At 38.8% G+C, this 13,289-nt stretch overlaps 1 protein-coding gene and 1 long non-coding RNA gene across 2 annotated transcripts; both read right to left on the bottom strand.

Annotated features, from left to right (window-relative positions):
- Positions 1 to 436: 436 nt before the first annotated feature.
- Positions 437 to 4,389, bottom strand: LOC116892032. The gene is made up of 3 exons (XR_004386904.1): positions 4,055 to 4,389; positions 3,330 to 3,412; positions 437 to 620 (listed from the first exon to the last, which is right to left on the bottom strand). It is a non-coding gene; the product is annotated as an uncharacterized LOC116892032 (long non-coding RNA).
- Positions 4,390 to 4,554: 165 nt separating this feature from the next.
- Positions 4,555 to 5,849, bottom strand: LOC116892029 (rho-related GTP-binding protein RhoG-like). Its single transcript, XM_032893487.1, has one exon. The coding sequence runs from the start codon at positions 5,658 to 5,660 to the stop codon at positions 5,013 to 5,015; it is 648 nt and encodes a 215-aa protein (XP_032749378.1). The 5' UTR covers positions 5,661 to 5,849; the 3' UTR covers positions 4,555 to 5,012.
- Between the last annotated feature and the right edge of the window lie 7,440 nt (positions 5,850 to 13,289).

Genomic DNA, 13,289 nt, shown 5'->3' with positions numbered 1-13,289 from the left:
CAGGCCCCAGTTGTTGGAAGTAGCTCAAAGGGTGTATAACAACAGACACAATAAAATTGGGACAAAACCTTTGGCAAAAACTGAAATGTACTGTCACTTTTTCTGAGGAAACTCAGTTAGACTTATAGATAACCAGAAACGTTTTGGTGTCTCACTCTCTGTTTGATAAAAACATCCCCTCCCGAGGACTTGACCAACACCAAGCTCTTAGAATGGTTCAACTAATCAGGTTTTTCTCCCTCTATTCAGAGAGAACAATACATACTGTCTCTGGGATCAAAAGGGAAAATTGCAGTTCATATTGCTTGGATCAAAGAATCAGACTTCCTGATACCTCGCTAGTCACCGAGAAATATACTTTTCCTGCCTGTGAAGAAATGTAAGACCCCTGATTGTCATGAAACGGATTATTTCAAACACACACACACATACACACACACACACACATGAGCACACACAATGATGCATGCTGTCTTAGACCTGAAAGATGTGTTTTTCAACTCTCATTGACAGAGGTAAGTCAACTCATCTTTGATTATAAAAGGAACTTACCTAGACCAGGTTGCTCGAGGATTTAAAGACATTAAATACAGACTTTCTGGCTTTCCATCAGAGGTTTCCTGGAAAATAGATCACTGAGGGGATTGCTGCAAGAGTTACAGATCTCATAGTACATAATGTAGGCTAAGAAAGCCCAGCGTTTTTATAGAACACAATTTATTTTTGGCTACCAGCTTAAGAGAGTAAAAAGGAGCTTGTCTCAATGTAGCATTGATGCCATTCTTCAGATCCCAACTCCAAACACTAAGAGACTAGTTTGAGAGTTTGAGATTTGAGAGCCAGGTACAGCCTCTGAATTGCTGCCTCCAAGTACCAGAGTTTAAGGAAATAGCAAGGCATTATACATTATATATTATACATTAGCACAGTGGAACAGAGCACTAAGCCTCGAATTTGAACTGAGAATAAAGAAAAGACAAAAGGATTTTAATTCAAACTTTGGGGCTTGGAAATACCTTGTATATAACCTTGAAAGGATTGGACCCTGTAGCCACAGGAGGGCCCACCTGTCTAAGAGCTGTGAAAACTCCAGCAATTTTAATAAAAGAAAACAACAAAGTTCTGAGTAAAGCTCTTACACTCACAGCACCCTCCTGTGAAAAATATCAGAATGTTGGCTGTCAAATGACTGTGAGACTCAGTACTAGGCTCATCCTTGAGTCTGGTTTGAGAAACACCCCATTATCAATCCTAATATTGTCTTTCCTTTTGACTAACCCGTAGGTCCTCATTCATGGCTCTCACAAGATAAAAGGCAAAACTGTTATAGTTACTTCAACTGAAATGATTTGGGCTCAAGTTAAGCAACTCATGTGGAGTTCACAAAACTTTCTGAGTTGCTCACACCAAGGTATCTTAAATAGAGAGTGAACCGCTAACATAGGATGTCTCAGTCAGATTCTAGTTCATACTCAAGTGAATTCAAAACAGAAAGGTCTTATGCAGGAAGGGGTCCAAATGATAGACCAACATTCCCATAAACTCTGGAAAATACTGACTTCATCAAGATCCAGCTTACTGAGGAAAGACAAAAGTGTTTGCTACATTTTATAGATACCTTTTCTTGATGGGTAGAACTATTCCTTATCTGGACTGAAACTGCTCAAATAGTAGCTAAGAAGCTCCTCCAGGAACTAATCTCATTATTTAGCGTCCTTCTAGCAATGGGCTTTCATAGTCTAAACTTCTTGATTAATAGCTAGGTCTTAGACATAGAATGAAAATTCTATTTTCCATATAGGCCTCAGAGTTCTGGCCAGATTTAAGAAAAAACAAAAAAGATGTTAAAAGAAACATTAATAAACCACTCATTGGATGGATAGGCCTCCTTCTTTTGTTTTGCTTCTGCTCACTGTACCCATATACAGAGGAATTTACCCTTCTATGAAATTACGTTGGGAGATCTTCACTACTGCTTCCTATGCTCAGAGACCAGCAATTAGCAGAACTCTCTAACCATTAATTTCTTAAGTCACTACAGGCAGGCTGGAGAGATGGCTCAGTAGTTAAGAGCACTGACTGCTCTTTCAGAGGTTCTGAGTTCAATTCCTAGCAACCATATGGTGGCTCACAACCATCTGTAAGCCAACACCTTCTTCTGATATGTGTGAAGACAGCAACAGTATACTTATATAAACAAAGTAAATGTAAAAACCAACCAACCAAACAAACAAAAAAAAAAACAGTCACTACAGGTACTATAGCCATCTATAAAGACTTTGTCTATCCGAGAGAGCCAGCTTACCTCTGAGAATCTGCCATCAGTTTCCCCCTGTCCAGTCTAGTAATACTGACTGTGTCATTTAGGTAGCCAAAGATGCAAAGAAATCAACTTTAAAACATTCCTTACAGTGATTCTTTCCATTCCTATTATTGTGAAAATAGCTGTTATTAAACCATTGATCCACCTTACCCAAGTCAAGGAAACAGAAGCCACAGATGCTACTGCCAAATAAACTGTTTCTAGACTACAGACTCATTGAAAATAAGGTCTCACTGGTCTTCAGGTGTTTTCATTCTCTGCTCCTCTACCTCCTCTTGAAACATATGTTTTGTATGAATAGAGATTTGGAACATGGGAATTTCCATTACAAAAATTGGATTTATAAAATTGACCCTTCCTAAAGAAACTTCTTTAAATGATTCTGTTTTTGGAAAACAGAAAACAAACAACGTGGAATCAGACAATATGCCACAGAAAGGGTCACTGGGAATGGAGTTAAACATTCCTATCCAATAAATAAGTGAGGAGTGCTGGTTATGCTGAGATACCCTGTCCCTGTACTACATGAATGTGAGAACTAACCAGATTGTGAGTCTATTGACCAATGAAAGTCAGTGTGACTAGAGACAGCCTAAAGTAATGTTAAAGGACTTATAAGTAACAAAAAACTTGTGTAATATATAAAGCCTTTTAGTCTAGGCACTTCCCTTCTTCTGATTACTTCTATTCTGCTTTTGGGTTAATTTATATGGACAACCACAGTATTACTGAGCTTCTGATACTAACTACTCTGTGTATACATACTAATGGTTTGACTAAATAAATTCATTAACCAGCATCTAGGAGTATTAAAATTTTAGTTTTTGAATTAAAACAATAGTTAAAAATCCCCTGGCAGAGGTAATTCTACAAAATTGGACAAACTTAGAAATCTCAAGAGATAAAAGAAAGATTAGATGAACAGTGGAACTCTGCATTTTACACTAAAAGAAGATGAGTCTTGACTTGTTCACTAAGACCAGTGAGTAATATAAGAGATTCAGACCTTAATTGGCCCCCAGAACATAGCACAACTGACTTCATGAAGAAAGTAACAATCAGTGTGTAAACTCAGCATGTAGACAGCACCTGCCAGAATGAAAGCAAAGACATAATTCATTAAATTCGTATAGTTTTGGCAAAGTCTCAAAATGCATTGACTTTGCTTTCTAGCTTTTGTAGTTCATGCCTCTGGCTAAATGGTTTTGTTAATTGAAATATGTCAACCCAGATCATGCTTTTTTTCTGCTTAAAATTCACCACAGGAAATGTTCAGGTTAACACTGGGTTCTCCAAAACCCAGGATAGTCCATAGCTGACTAATAAAGACTTTTTATTGGGTTCAACCCATCCCTAAGTAGCCTCTCCTGGTGAATACTGCTCAACATGCCATGTGGTTCTGGCTTTAGAGTCAAGGATATTGGAAAGATCTTAGAAAAACATTCTTCACACCTATGCAAAGCCACTGAGGCCATGAATATGTCTGGAGAGTATGTGCATATAGGCCTAAAGTGGATACTTTTTGAAGCTGTGAAGCCTTGATTGCCTTAGAGACCTTAAAATTTTTAACATGCCAGAGCCGAGAGATACCTGCCAAGAAAAGGTGCTCACAGGCTGTGAAAACAGCCAAACAGAGAAGAGCATGTATCTGTCAACAAAGCTAAAAGAGTTGCAGATACGAAAAGCACTTTGGCATTGAACATGGAGATGCAGAGTTTGGAGTTTGCCTACCTTCTTTTCAGCCTTGTTTTGTTCCAATATTTCTTCATAATGCTTCCTTTCCTCCCTTTTGGAATAGTAATGTATATCATGTGGCATTGTATATGGGAAGTGTTTAATCTGCTTTTTTATGCTAATGAGATGGGGTGCTTGTTTATTTTTACATATAAAATTAAATTAAATCTTAACGGAATATTTGAAACTATAGGATTCGTACATCTTTAATACTTTTCAGTGTTGATCTCACACTTCAATTGAAAGTATTAAATGTAAAAGTATTGGTTCCATTTCAAAAATTTTTGAAAATTCTATTCTGACTTGATGTCAAATTTTTTTAATTTTTAAAGTGATTCCCCCTTTATTTATTTATTTATTTATTTATTTATTTATTTATTTATTTACATTTCAAATGTTGCTCCCCTTCCCTTTCTCCTTCCACAAGGGGGGATGATAGAGGGGTGAGGCAGGAATGGGTAATCTGCTTTTCTTTCTTTCTTTTTTTTTTTTTTTTTTGGAGACAGGAGGTTTTATTGATGCTGATGTGGGTAGGAAAGGCCCCCAGGAGCATGGGGCCTGAGTCAGTCAGCAGGTGCATCAATCCTGGGCACATGGGGCAGGTTAGGGCACATTTTTCTTCTGAGGATTCTGTGGCTCCTCCCTTGGGAGAGGGAGAGAACATTTTGGAGAGCCTACTCCAAGAACTAAGACAGAGAGAGGTTAGAGCCCCTATCTTGAGGAGGCATCACATCAGGCAGCAACAACTTTCTGGAAAGCTGGATGAACTGGTCAGTAGCAGGAAATGGAGGGGAGCACTGGGTTAGCTTCTTAGAAAGATCAACCCGGTTAAGGTGAACTCATGGAATACTTGGTATTCCCAAGCAGAGTGGGGTGGGGCCCAAAGTCCCTTTCCCTGTGTACCTCCTTAAGGAATAAAAGGCATTCAGGGAGTTCCCAGCAGAGGGTGCCAGAATTAGTCCTTAAGGCACAGCTGGGGGCGGACAAGGCCCCAAGGCACAAATGGTGGAGGGACAAGGGATAGCCCCCAAGCTGCGGCCCAGGGTGACAAGAGGATGCAGGGCTGCCCATGCTTTATTGGTGTTGGGTTGAGCACTGCCCGGACATCCTCAGCAAACACCTCCTGCTGCAATGCTGAGCACTGGAGGTAGCGCACAGCATGAATCTGCTTGGCCAGTGCCTGTCCCTGCTGTGGTGTGATGGGTGCTTGGCCCTGCTCCTTGAGGCGCCGTAGGGTATCAGACTGGGCTGTCAGGTCCTTCTTGGTGCCAACCAGGAGGGTGGGCACATCAGGGAATTGGTGACACACCTCTGGGTGCCATTTGTGCCTCACGTTCTCATAGGAGGGTGGACTGGAGATGGAGAAACAGATGAAGAAGATGTTGGTCTGAGGGTAGGAAAGGGTGTGGTCAAACTCCTCCTGGCCGGCAGTGTCCCACAGGTTTAGGTTTATGGTGTGCCCATCAACCGCACTGTGGGCGCTGTAATTGTTGAACACAGTGGGGATGTATTCCTTGGGGAAGGCATTAGTTGTGCAGCAGATGAGAAGGCATATCTTTCCTATGGCCCCATCGCCCACCACCACACACCTGATGCTCTGCATTGTGTTGTAAAGTCACTACCTTGGAGGCAGTGTCTCCTCCCTCTTCTGGACTCCACTGGAATTAGTGACCTGGTGCCCTCCTTGTGGAGGAGAGCCGGGGGCAGCTATGGGCTCCGTAATCTGCTTTTCTAACTCTGATTTTACAGGGCCTTTCGGTTAAGAGATTGCTATGAGTCTCAAAGGAAATCTTGAACTTTTAAATATTGTTGAGAGTTTGATAAACAATGTGAAATCTTGAAGTTATATAGAATGCAGTTTTGTATTATGACATGGTTCTGATCCTGCTGGGACTAAGGAGTTTAATGTGGTGGTTTGAATGAAATGACCTGCTAGGGTCACAGGGAGTGGCACTATTAGAAGGTGTGACCCTGTTAGAGTATGTCTGGCTCTCTTAGAGGACTTGTGTCCCTGGCAGTGGGCTTTGATGTTTCATATGCTCAAGCCATGCCTAGTGTCACTTTTTTTCCTGCCGCCTGCCAATCTGGATATAAAACTCTCAGCTACCTTTCCAGCACTACGTTTCTCTAGGTGTCGCCACGCTTCCTGCCATGTGGATAACAGACTAAATCTATGAAGCTAACCCTCATTAACTGCTTTCCTTTATAAGAGTTGCCATGGTCTTGGTGTCCATTCCCTGTAATAGAAAACCAACTAACATACATATACATGAACAACCAAATACTATTCAGCTGCAAAAAAAAATGACATTTATAGGTTAATATATGAAAAGGGAAATTAAAATATGGGGTGAGTAATAATCCCCCAAAAGACAAGTGTTTTATATAATGTATAAAACATATATATACATATATTATCATACATTTAAATAGTGTGTTTATATGTGTATGCATGTGGTATGTGGTATGTGGTGTGTGTGTGTGTGTGTGTGTGTGTGTGTGTGTGTGTGTGAAGGCTTCAGTGAAAATTTAAAAACTAGAAAGGCAAACTTATGAAACCAGAGAATGATATGACTTCTGTGGTAATGGATTGGCAGGGTTATTAATATGAAAATGGCCAACATACCCAAAGCAACTAACAAATTCTATATACTCGTTAGTAATATCACATAAATTGGAAAATAGTAATCAGAATCTCAAGCAGAAACACAAAGGACTTACTATAGCAAAAAAAAATCCTGAATAATATATGAGCAGGAAGTATCCACCATCCTATATTTCAAGTTATACTACAGAGCTTAGGTTAAAAAAATGATATGGTACTGACATAAGACACTGATCAATGGAATAAAATTGAGGATTCACATATAAGCTCACACTAACACAACCATGTTATTGTTTAAAAATATGAAAAAAAATCAATAAATGATGCTCAGGATCATATACAAGGATGAGTCTAGATTCTTACCTCTAACCCTACACAAACTTAACTGCAAATGAAATGAGGACTGCAACTTAAGACCTGGTGTCCTGAATCTGATACAGTAGAATGTATGTGATGTACTTGAACTCACTGACACAGGAATTGACATTCTTAACAGATGCTGGGGACAACATACAATGACAGGTACTGCCAGCAGTAGGCTGGAATGGAAACATCTCAGAAGCCCATGGCAGCTCCCTGTAAAGTAGGTCGATATCTGGGACCATGAGAAGCAGGAGACACATCCCTCCAGGGGACCTGCCATCTGAAATAAGAGGCTGCCTGCAGTAGGACAGGATGGAGACATCTCAGTAGTCCACAGCAGCTCTTTGTATAGACTTGTTGTTCCCATTTCTCCTAACCTTAGCCCTGGACAATGGTTATATAGATTTCATTTGTGTGTGACTGCCTTTCAGTTGGCTTTGGTGTGCATAATTATTCTATTATATCTGACTTTCCTACTTCTTTCTCCTTTTGCTCTGGTGAATTCTGTGAAACTAGATGTTCCTTGCTGTTATGATTCTTAAACAATTGGAAATTGAGGTTTAGGGGCACAGCACTACACAGCCCTAATGGCCCAGGTACATGCTGTGTGTTCTTATCTTGGAAACAATGTAATAACTGCACAATAGTAGTTCCAGATTAATGCTTGACTTTCAAAGAAAATTTAAAGAAATTATTATAAAATGAATTAGAGCCAACATTGGGACCTTAAGAAAGGAAAAAGTTATTGAAGTTAGGATATAAGTTTTACATAATATTTCAGACTGGTTACTGGATATGGAAGTATAGAATATATAAAATTATATACTAGTAAAACTAAGTCAAAATGCTGGGACTCTTATGAGAGTCATTGTGTGCAAGGAACAGAAAGCTAGTGGAACTACTGAGTTAAGGGTTAACTTGATTCTTTCTGGCCACTGCCTGGCGGCTTTGCCCATGTCATTTATCATTAGAGCTTCACAGGGAAATGCAAGTAGCTGACCTCAGAGCTTTGAGTTCTGAAGTATAATAAGTTAAAAGTTAAAGTTTAAATGATTATAAGTTTGCAATTATTATTATTTTGGCCTCAGGCCTGGGAATAGAGGAAGCTTGGAACTTTGGGGAACAATTGTAATCCTTAGTTCTTTGTGGGATGTGGTTATTCTTTTGAATTTGATTTGGCAATGATTATACAGTGTCTTTTTTCTACCTGCTTTTGGATTATAAATAAAAGACTGGGGCAAGAGAAAGGCTAGCAAGCTTGAGAAGAGCATGTGAAGAATGAATGAGAGAGAACATGTGAAGAGTGAATGAGAGAGAACATGTGAAGAGTGAATGAGAGAGAACATGTGAAGAGTGAATGAGAGAGAGCATGTGGGAGCAAACGTGAGAGCATGAGAAGAGAATGTGAAGAGTAAGTAAAGAGAGAATGTGAGGTATGTATGAAGATTGTGCATGTGAGTGAAAGGAGAGTGTATGTGGTGTGTGTGAGATATGTGTGAGGTGTGTATCAACAGTGTGTATGAGAATGAAAGGGTAATGAACAGAGGTGTGCATAAGTGTTGCAGTTTGAGAAAAGAAAAATACAATAAAAAATCAGAGTGCTCAAGAGAATGCAGAATGTGTGTAGCCTCAAGCTGTGAGAGACAGACAGACAGACAGACAGAGAGAGAGAGAGAGAGAGAGAGAGAGAGAGAGTTTAAGCCTTGAAATTTCCTGTCAGTTTGTACCCAAAGAGTAGTCTGTGTATATTTATTATACACCTTCCAGATATCCCTGCTTCCAGTTGAGAACTCTGATCCTGTTTTGAGGCTGGACCCTGGCAAACAGAAAGCTCTACAAGTAATAAATGTAACTTCATAAAGCTGAAAAGTTTTTGAACAGCAAGGGACACCATCATTAAATTGAAGGAATAGCTTTTGGTTTGGAAAAAAAATCTCTTTCACGTATATGTTTAATAGAGAAATTTTGGAATATACAAATTATTTCTAAAATGTAATATTATGAAAAGCAATCTACTTCAAGAGGGTCTTGAGTATATAAGTATATACATATATTCACACAATAACAACTAATGGTGAAAGAGGCCATTGATTTGAATGAGTTCATGGAGGTAGGAAAATTAGAGGGATTGGAAAGAGGGAAGAAAATAGAGAAATATAAATTATAATCTCAGAAAACATAGAATTTTCAAAATGGGCCATTAAACAAAATATAAAATTCTGAAAAGAGGAAATAAAAATGGCTGAGAAGTATTATAAATGCATTCAACATGTTTACTTCTCATGAATGAAAATTAAAAACATTTAGAGATATAATCTTATACCAATGAGAATAGCTAAGATAAATATACAAATTAAACCAATGCTGTCACAGAAACATGGAAAGATGAACTCTGGTAGGAGTGCAAACTGATATAAGTACTATGGAAATCAGTGTTTAGGTTATGAAATAAACTAAGAATATGTTTACCACATTATCTAACTATAGCATTCTTGGTCACATACCAAAAAGAACCCATATCAAACTACTAGCATACCTGCACATCCATATTCACTGGTTTTATATTTACAGTACCTGGGAAATGAAAATAGCTTAGACGTCTATCATTCAAGTAATAGATAATAAACATTTATTATAAATTTACATAATATAAACTCATTATTAAACTCATGAGAAATTGAAAATATGAAATTCATGGGTAAGCAAACAGAGCCAAAAACAATTATTCTGAAGTAGGTAACAGAGACCCAGAAAAATAAAGATAAGCTTTGTATATTTTCTCTTATTTGTAGGTGTATGTTTTGAATTTTCTGAGATGTATGTTTCATTTTGAAAATCCATCAGTACTGTAATTAGTAAAGGGAAATGGAATTAAATAGAGGAATGATATTGTAATATAGTTGGGCCATCTTTGGTAATGCTCGGCACCAAATTCTCTATACCCTTAACTCTAACGTTTTAAAGGCAGAATTTTTATAGTAGTGGTGCCTGGCCAGGATCTTGCTCCATAGAATAGGCTGGCTTCACAGATTTCCCTCTGTTTCTCTTTTCTACCACTGAGAAGAAGTTTACACACTGAGAAAGAAATGAGGGAAATGACAATCTTCACAACAGTCCCAAATAACATAAAATACCTCGGTGTGAATCTAACATAGCAAGTGAAAGATCTGTATGAAAAGAATTTCAAGTCTCTGAAGAAAGAAATTGAAGATCTCAGAAGATAGAAAGACCTTCCATAATCATGGATTGGCAGGATTGATATAGTAAAAATGGCCATCTTTCCAAAAGCAATCTACAGATTCAATGCAATTCCCATCAAAATCCCATCTCAATTCTTTATAGAGTTAGAAAGATCAATTTACAAATTCATTTGGAATAACAAAAAACCCAGGACAGCAAAAACTATCCTCAAAAATAAAAGAACTGGAGGAATTACCGTCCCTGATATCAAGTAGTATTACAGAGCAATAGTCATAAAAAAAAAAAACCTGTATGATATTGGTACAGAGACAAGCAGGTAGATCAATGGAATAGAATTGAAAATCCAGAAATAAACCCACACACCTGTGGTCACTTCATCTTTGATAAAGGGGCTAAAGCCATCAGTGGAAAAGAGGTAGAATTTTAGATAAATGGTGCTGATTCACCTGAAAGTCAGCACGTAGAAGAATGCAAATCAATCCATTCTTATCTCCCTGTACAAACCTTAAGTTCAAGTGGATCAAGGACCACCACATAAAACCAGATACATTGAAACTAATAGAGGAAAAAGTGCGGAAGAGTCCTGAACACTTGAGCACTGGGGAAAATTTCCTGAACAAAACACCAATGGCTTATGTTCAAGGATCTCAAATGGGACTTAATAAAACAGCAAACCTTCTGTAAGGCAAAGGACACTGTCATTAGGACAAAATGGCAACCAACAGATTGAGAAAAGAACTTTGCCAATCCTACATCTGATAGACGGTTAATATCATGTGTGTGTGTGTGTGTGTGTGTGTGTGTGTATCAAGAAGTTAGACTCCAGAGAGTCAAATAACCCTATTAAAAATGGACCTCAGCACTACACAAAGAATTCTGAGCTAAGGAATATTAAATGCCTGAGAAGTACCTAAAGAAATGTTCAACATCCTTAGTCATCAGGGAAATGCAAATCAAAACAACCTTGAGATTCCACATCACACCAGTCAGAATGGATAAGATCAAAAACTCAAGTCACAACAGATGCTTTCGAAGATGTGGAGAAAGAGTAACACTACTCCATTGTTGGTGGGATTTCAAGCTGGTACGACCACTCTGGAAATTAGTCTGGAGGTTCCTCAGAAAATTGGACATTGGACTACTTGAGGACCCAGCTATACCACTCCTGGTCATATACCCAAATGATGCTCTAACATATAACAGAGACACATGCTCCACTGTGTTCATACCAGCCTTATTTATAATAGCCAGAAGCTAGAAAGAACCCAGATGCCATTCAACAGAGGAGTGGATACAGAAAATGTGGTACATCTACATAATGGAATACTACTCAGCTATCAAAAACAATGACTTCATGAAATTCATAGGCAATGAATGGAACTAGAAAATATCATCCTGCGTGAGGTAACCCAATAACAAAAAAACACACATGTCATGCACTCACTGATTAGTAATATTAGCCCAAATCTCAAATTACCCAAAATACAATCCACAGACCACATGAAGCTCAAGGCTGACCAAAGTGAAGATGCTTCAGTCTTTATTAAAATGGGGAACAAAAATATTCATAGAAGGAGATAGGGAGACAAAATTTGGAGCAGAGACTGAAGGAATGGCAATTCAGAGCCTGTCTCACCTGGGAAACCAGCCTATGTACACACACACACACACACACACACACACACAGAGAGGAGAGGGGAGAGGGAGGGAGGAGGGGAGAGGGAGAGGGAGGGAGAGAGGCCAACAAACCTAGGCAATGTTGCTGAGGCCAAGAAGTGCATGCTGACAGGAGCCTGATATAGCTGTCTCTTGAGAGATTCAGCCAGGGCATGACAAATACAGAAGTGAATGCTAGCAGCAAACCATTGAACTGAGAACAGGGTCCCATTTGGAGGAGTTAGAGAAAGGACTGAAAAAGCTGAAGGTGTTTACAACCCCATAAGAAAAACAATACCAACCAACCAGAGCTCCCAGGGACTAAACCACTACACAAAGAGTACAAATGAACAGACCCATTACTCCAGCTGCATATGTCACAGAGGATGGCCTTGTTGGTCACCCATAGGAGGAGAAGCCCTTGTTCCTGAGGCTAGATCACCCTATGGAGGGGAATGTCAGGGCTGGGTGGCAGGAATGTGGGTGTTTAGGGATGAGGAAAACCCTTATAGAAGGAGGGGGATGAAAAATGGGATACGAGACTTATGGACAGGAAACAGCAAGAGGGAATAACAGTTGAAATTTAAATAATAAATATCCAATTAAAAAACTGCAAATGATCATGTTATTTTCTATTTACCTGCAATTACACACAAACCATATAAGTATATATATATATATATGTGTGTGTGTGTGTACATGCATATATATATTATATATACAAATACACACATAATACACATATACATTCATGTATATACATACATATAAAGAAAAATAATTTGTACTGACTTTACAGGAAGAAATAAGGTGGCACAGAGAAGCTAGGACAATACAGCACAGCACAACTGATATCCATTTTGATCTGATTCTCTAGATTCAGGAATTTAGATGCATCATTCCTTTGCTTCACAAGTGTGAGATTTCTATTAAGATCCTCATGTTTTATCAGAGCACAGGGTTCCAGTATTGTCTCCAAACCCAGTGATTCAAAGGAAGAAGCCACTAGTCCTTAAGCATGAGAAGATCTGATGCCTTAAGAGAGTGACTTAGCAAATGAGTGGATCATGATTATAAATAGTAATTCTTAGATTACATACTACACTGCAGAGAGTGTGTGTGTAAAAGAGAGAAATGGAAGTGAGGGAGGGGATGAAAGGAAGAGCAAGAGAGAGAATGGGGAGAGCAGAAGAGAGATTACAAATTGGAATGAAAGTGTTAAAGAGATTACAGGGTTCAAAAGGGCTTCACTGAAGGCAGAGAACCTGCCATAGATGATGTAAGCAGAAGCCCAACATGGGGATCAGAAAGAAGCTGTATGAACTTCAATGAAGACATAAAGCTTCTCCAAGGTGTAAAGGTACCCAATTTAAATTTGGACAGTCAGTTTTAAGCGAGTTATATGTA

The sequence above is a fragment of the Rattus rattus genome, chromosome 2 (assembly GCF_011064425.1).
Source record: "Rattus rattus isolate New Zealand chromosome 2, Rrattus_CSIRO_v1, whole genome shotgun sequence".
NCBI lineage: Eukaryota > Metazoa > Chordata > Mammalia > Rodentia > Muridae > Rattus > Rattus rattus.
Note: the sequence above shows the minus strand (reverse complement) of the source record. Positions and strands in the feature narration are given on the sequence as shown.

Bases quoted from the DNA above. Each gene is read 5' to 3' on its own strand.
- LOC116892029 (XM_032893487.1), bottom strand. From the start codon at position 5,660: ATGCAGAGCATCAGGTGTGTGGTGGTGGGCGATGGGGCCATAGGAAAG.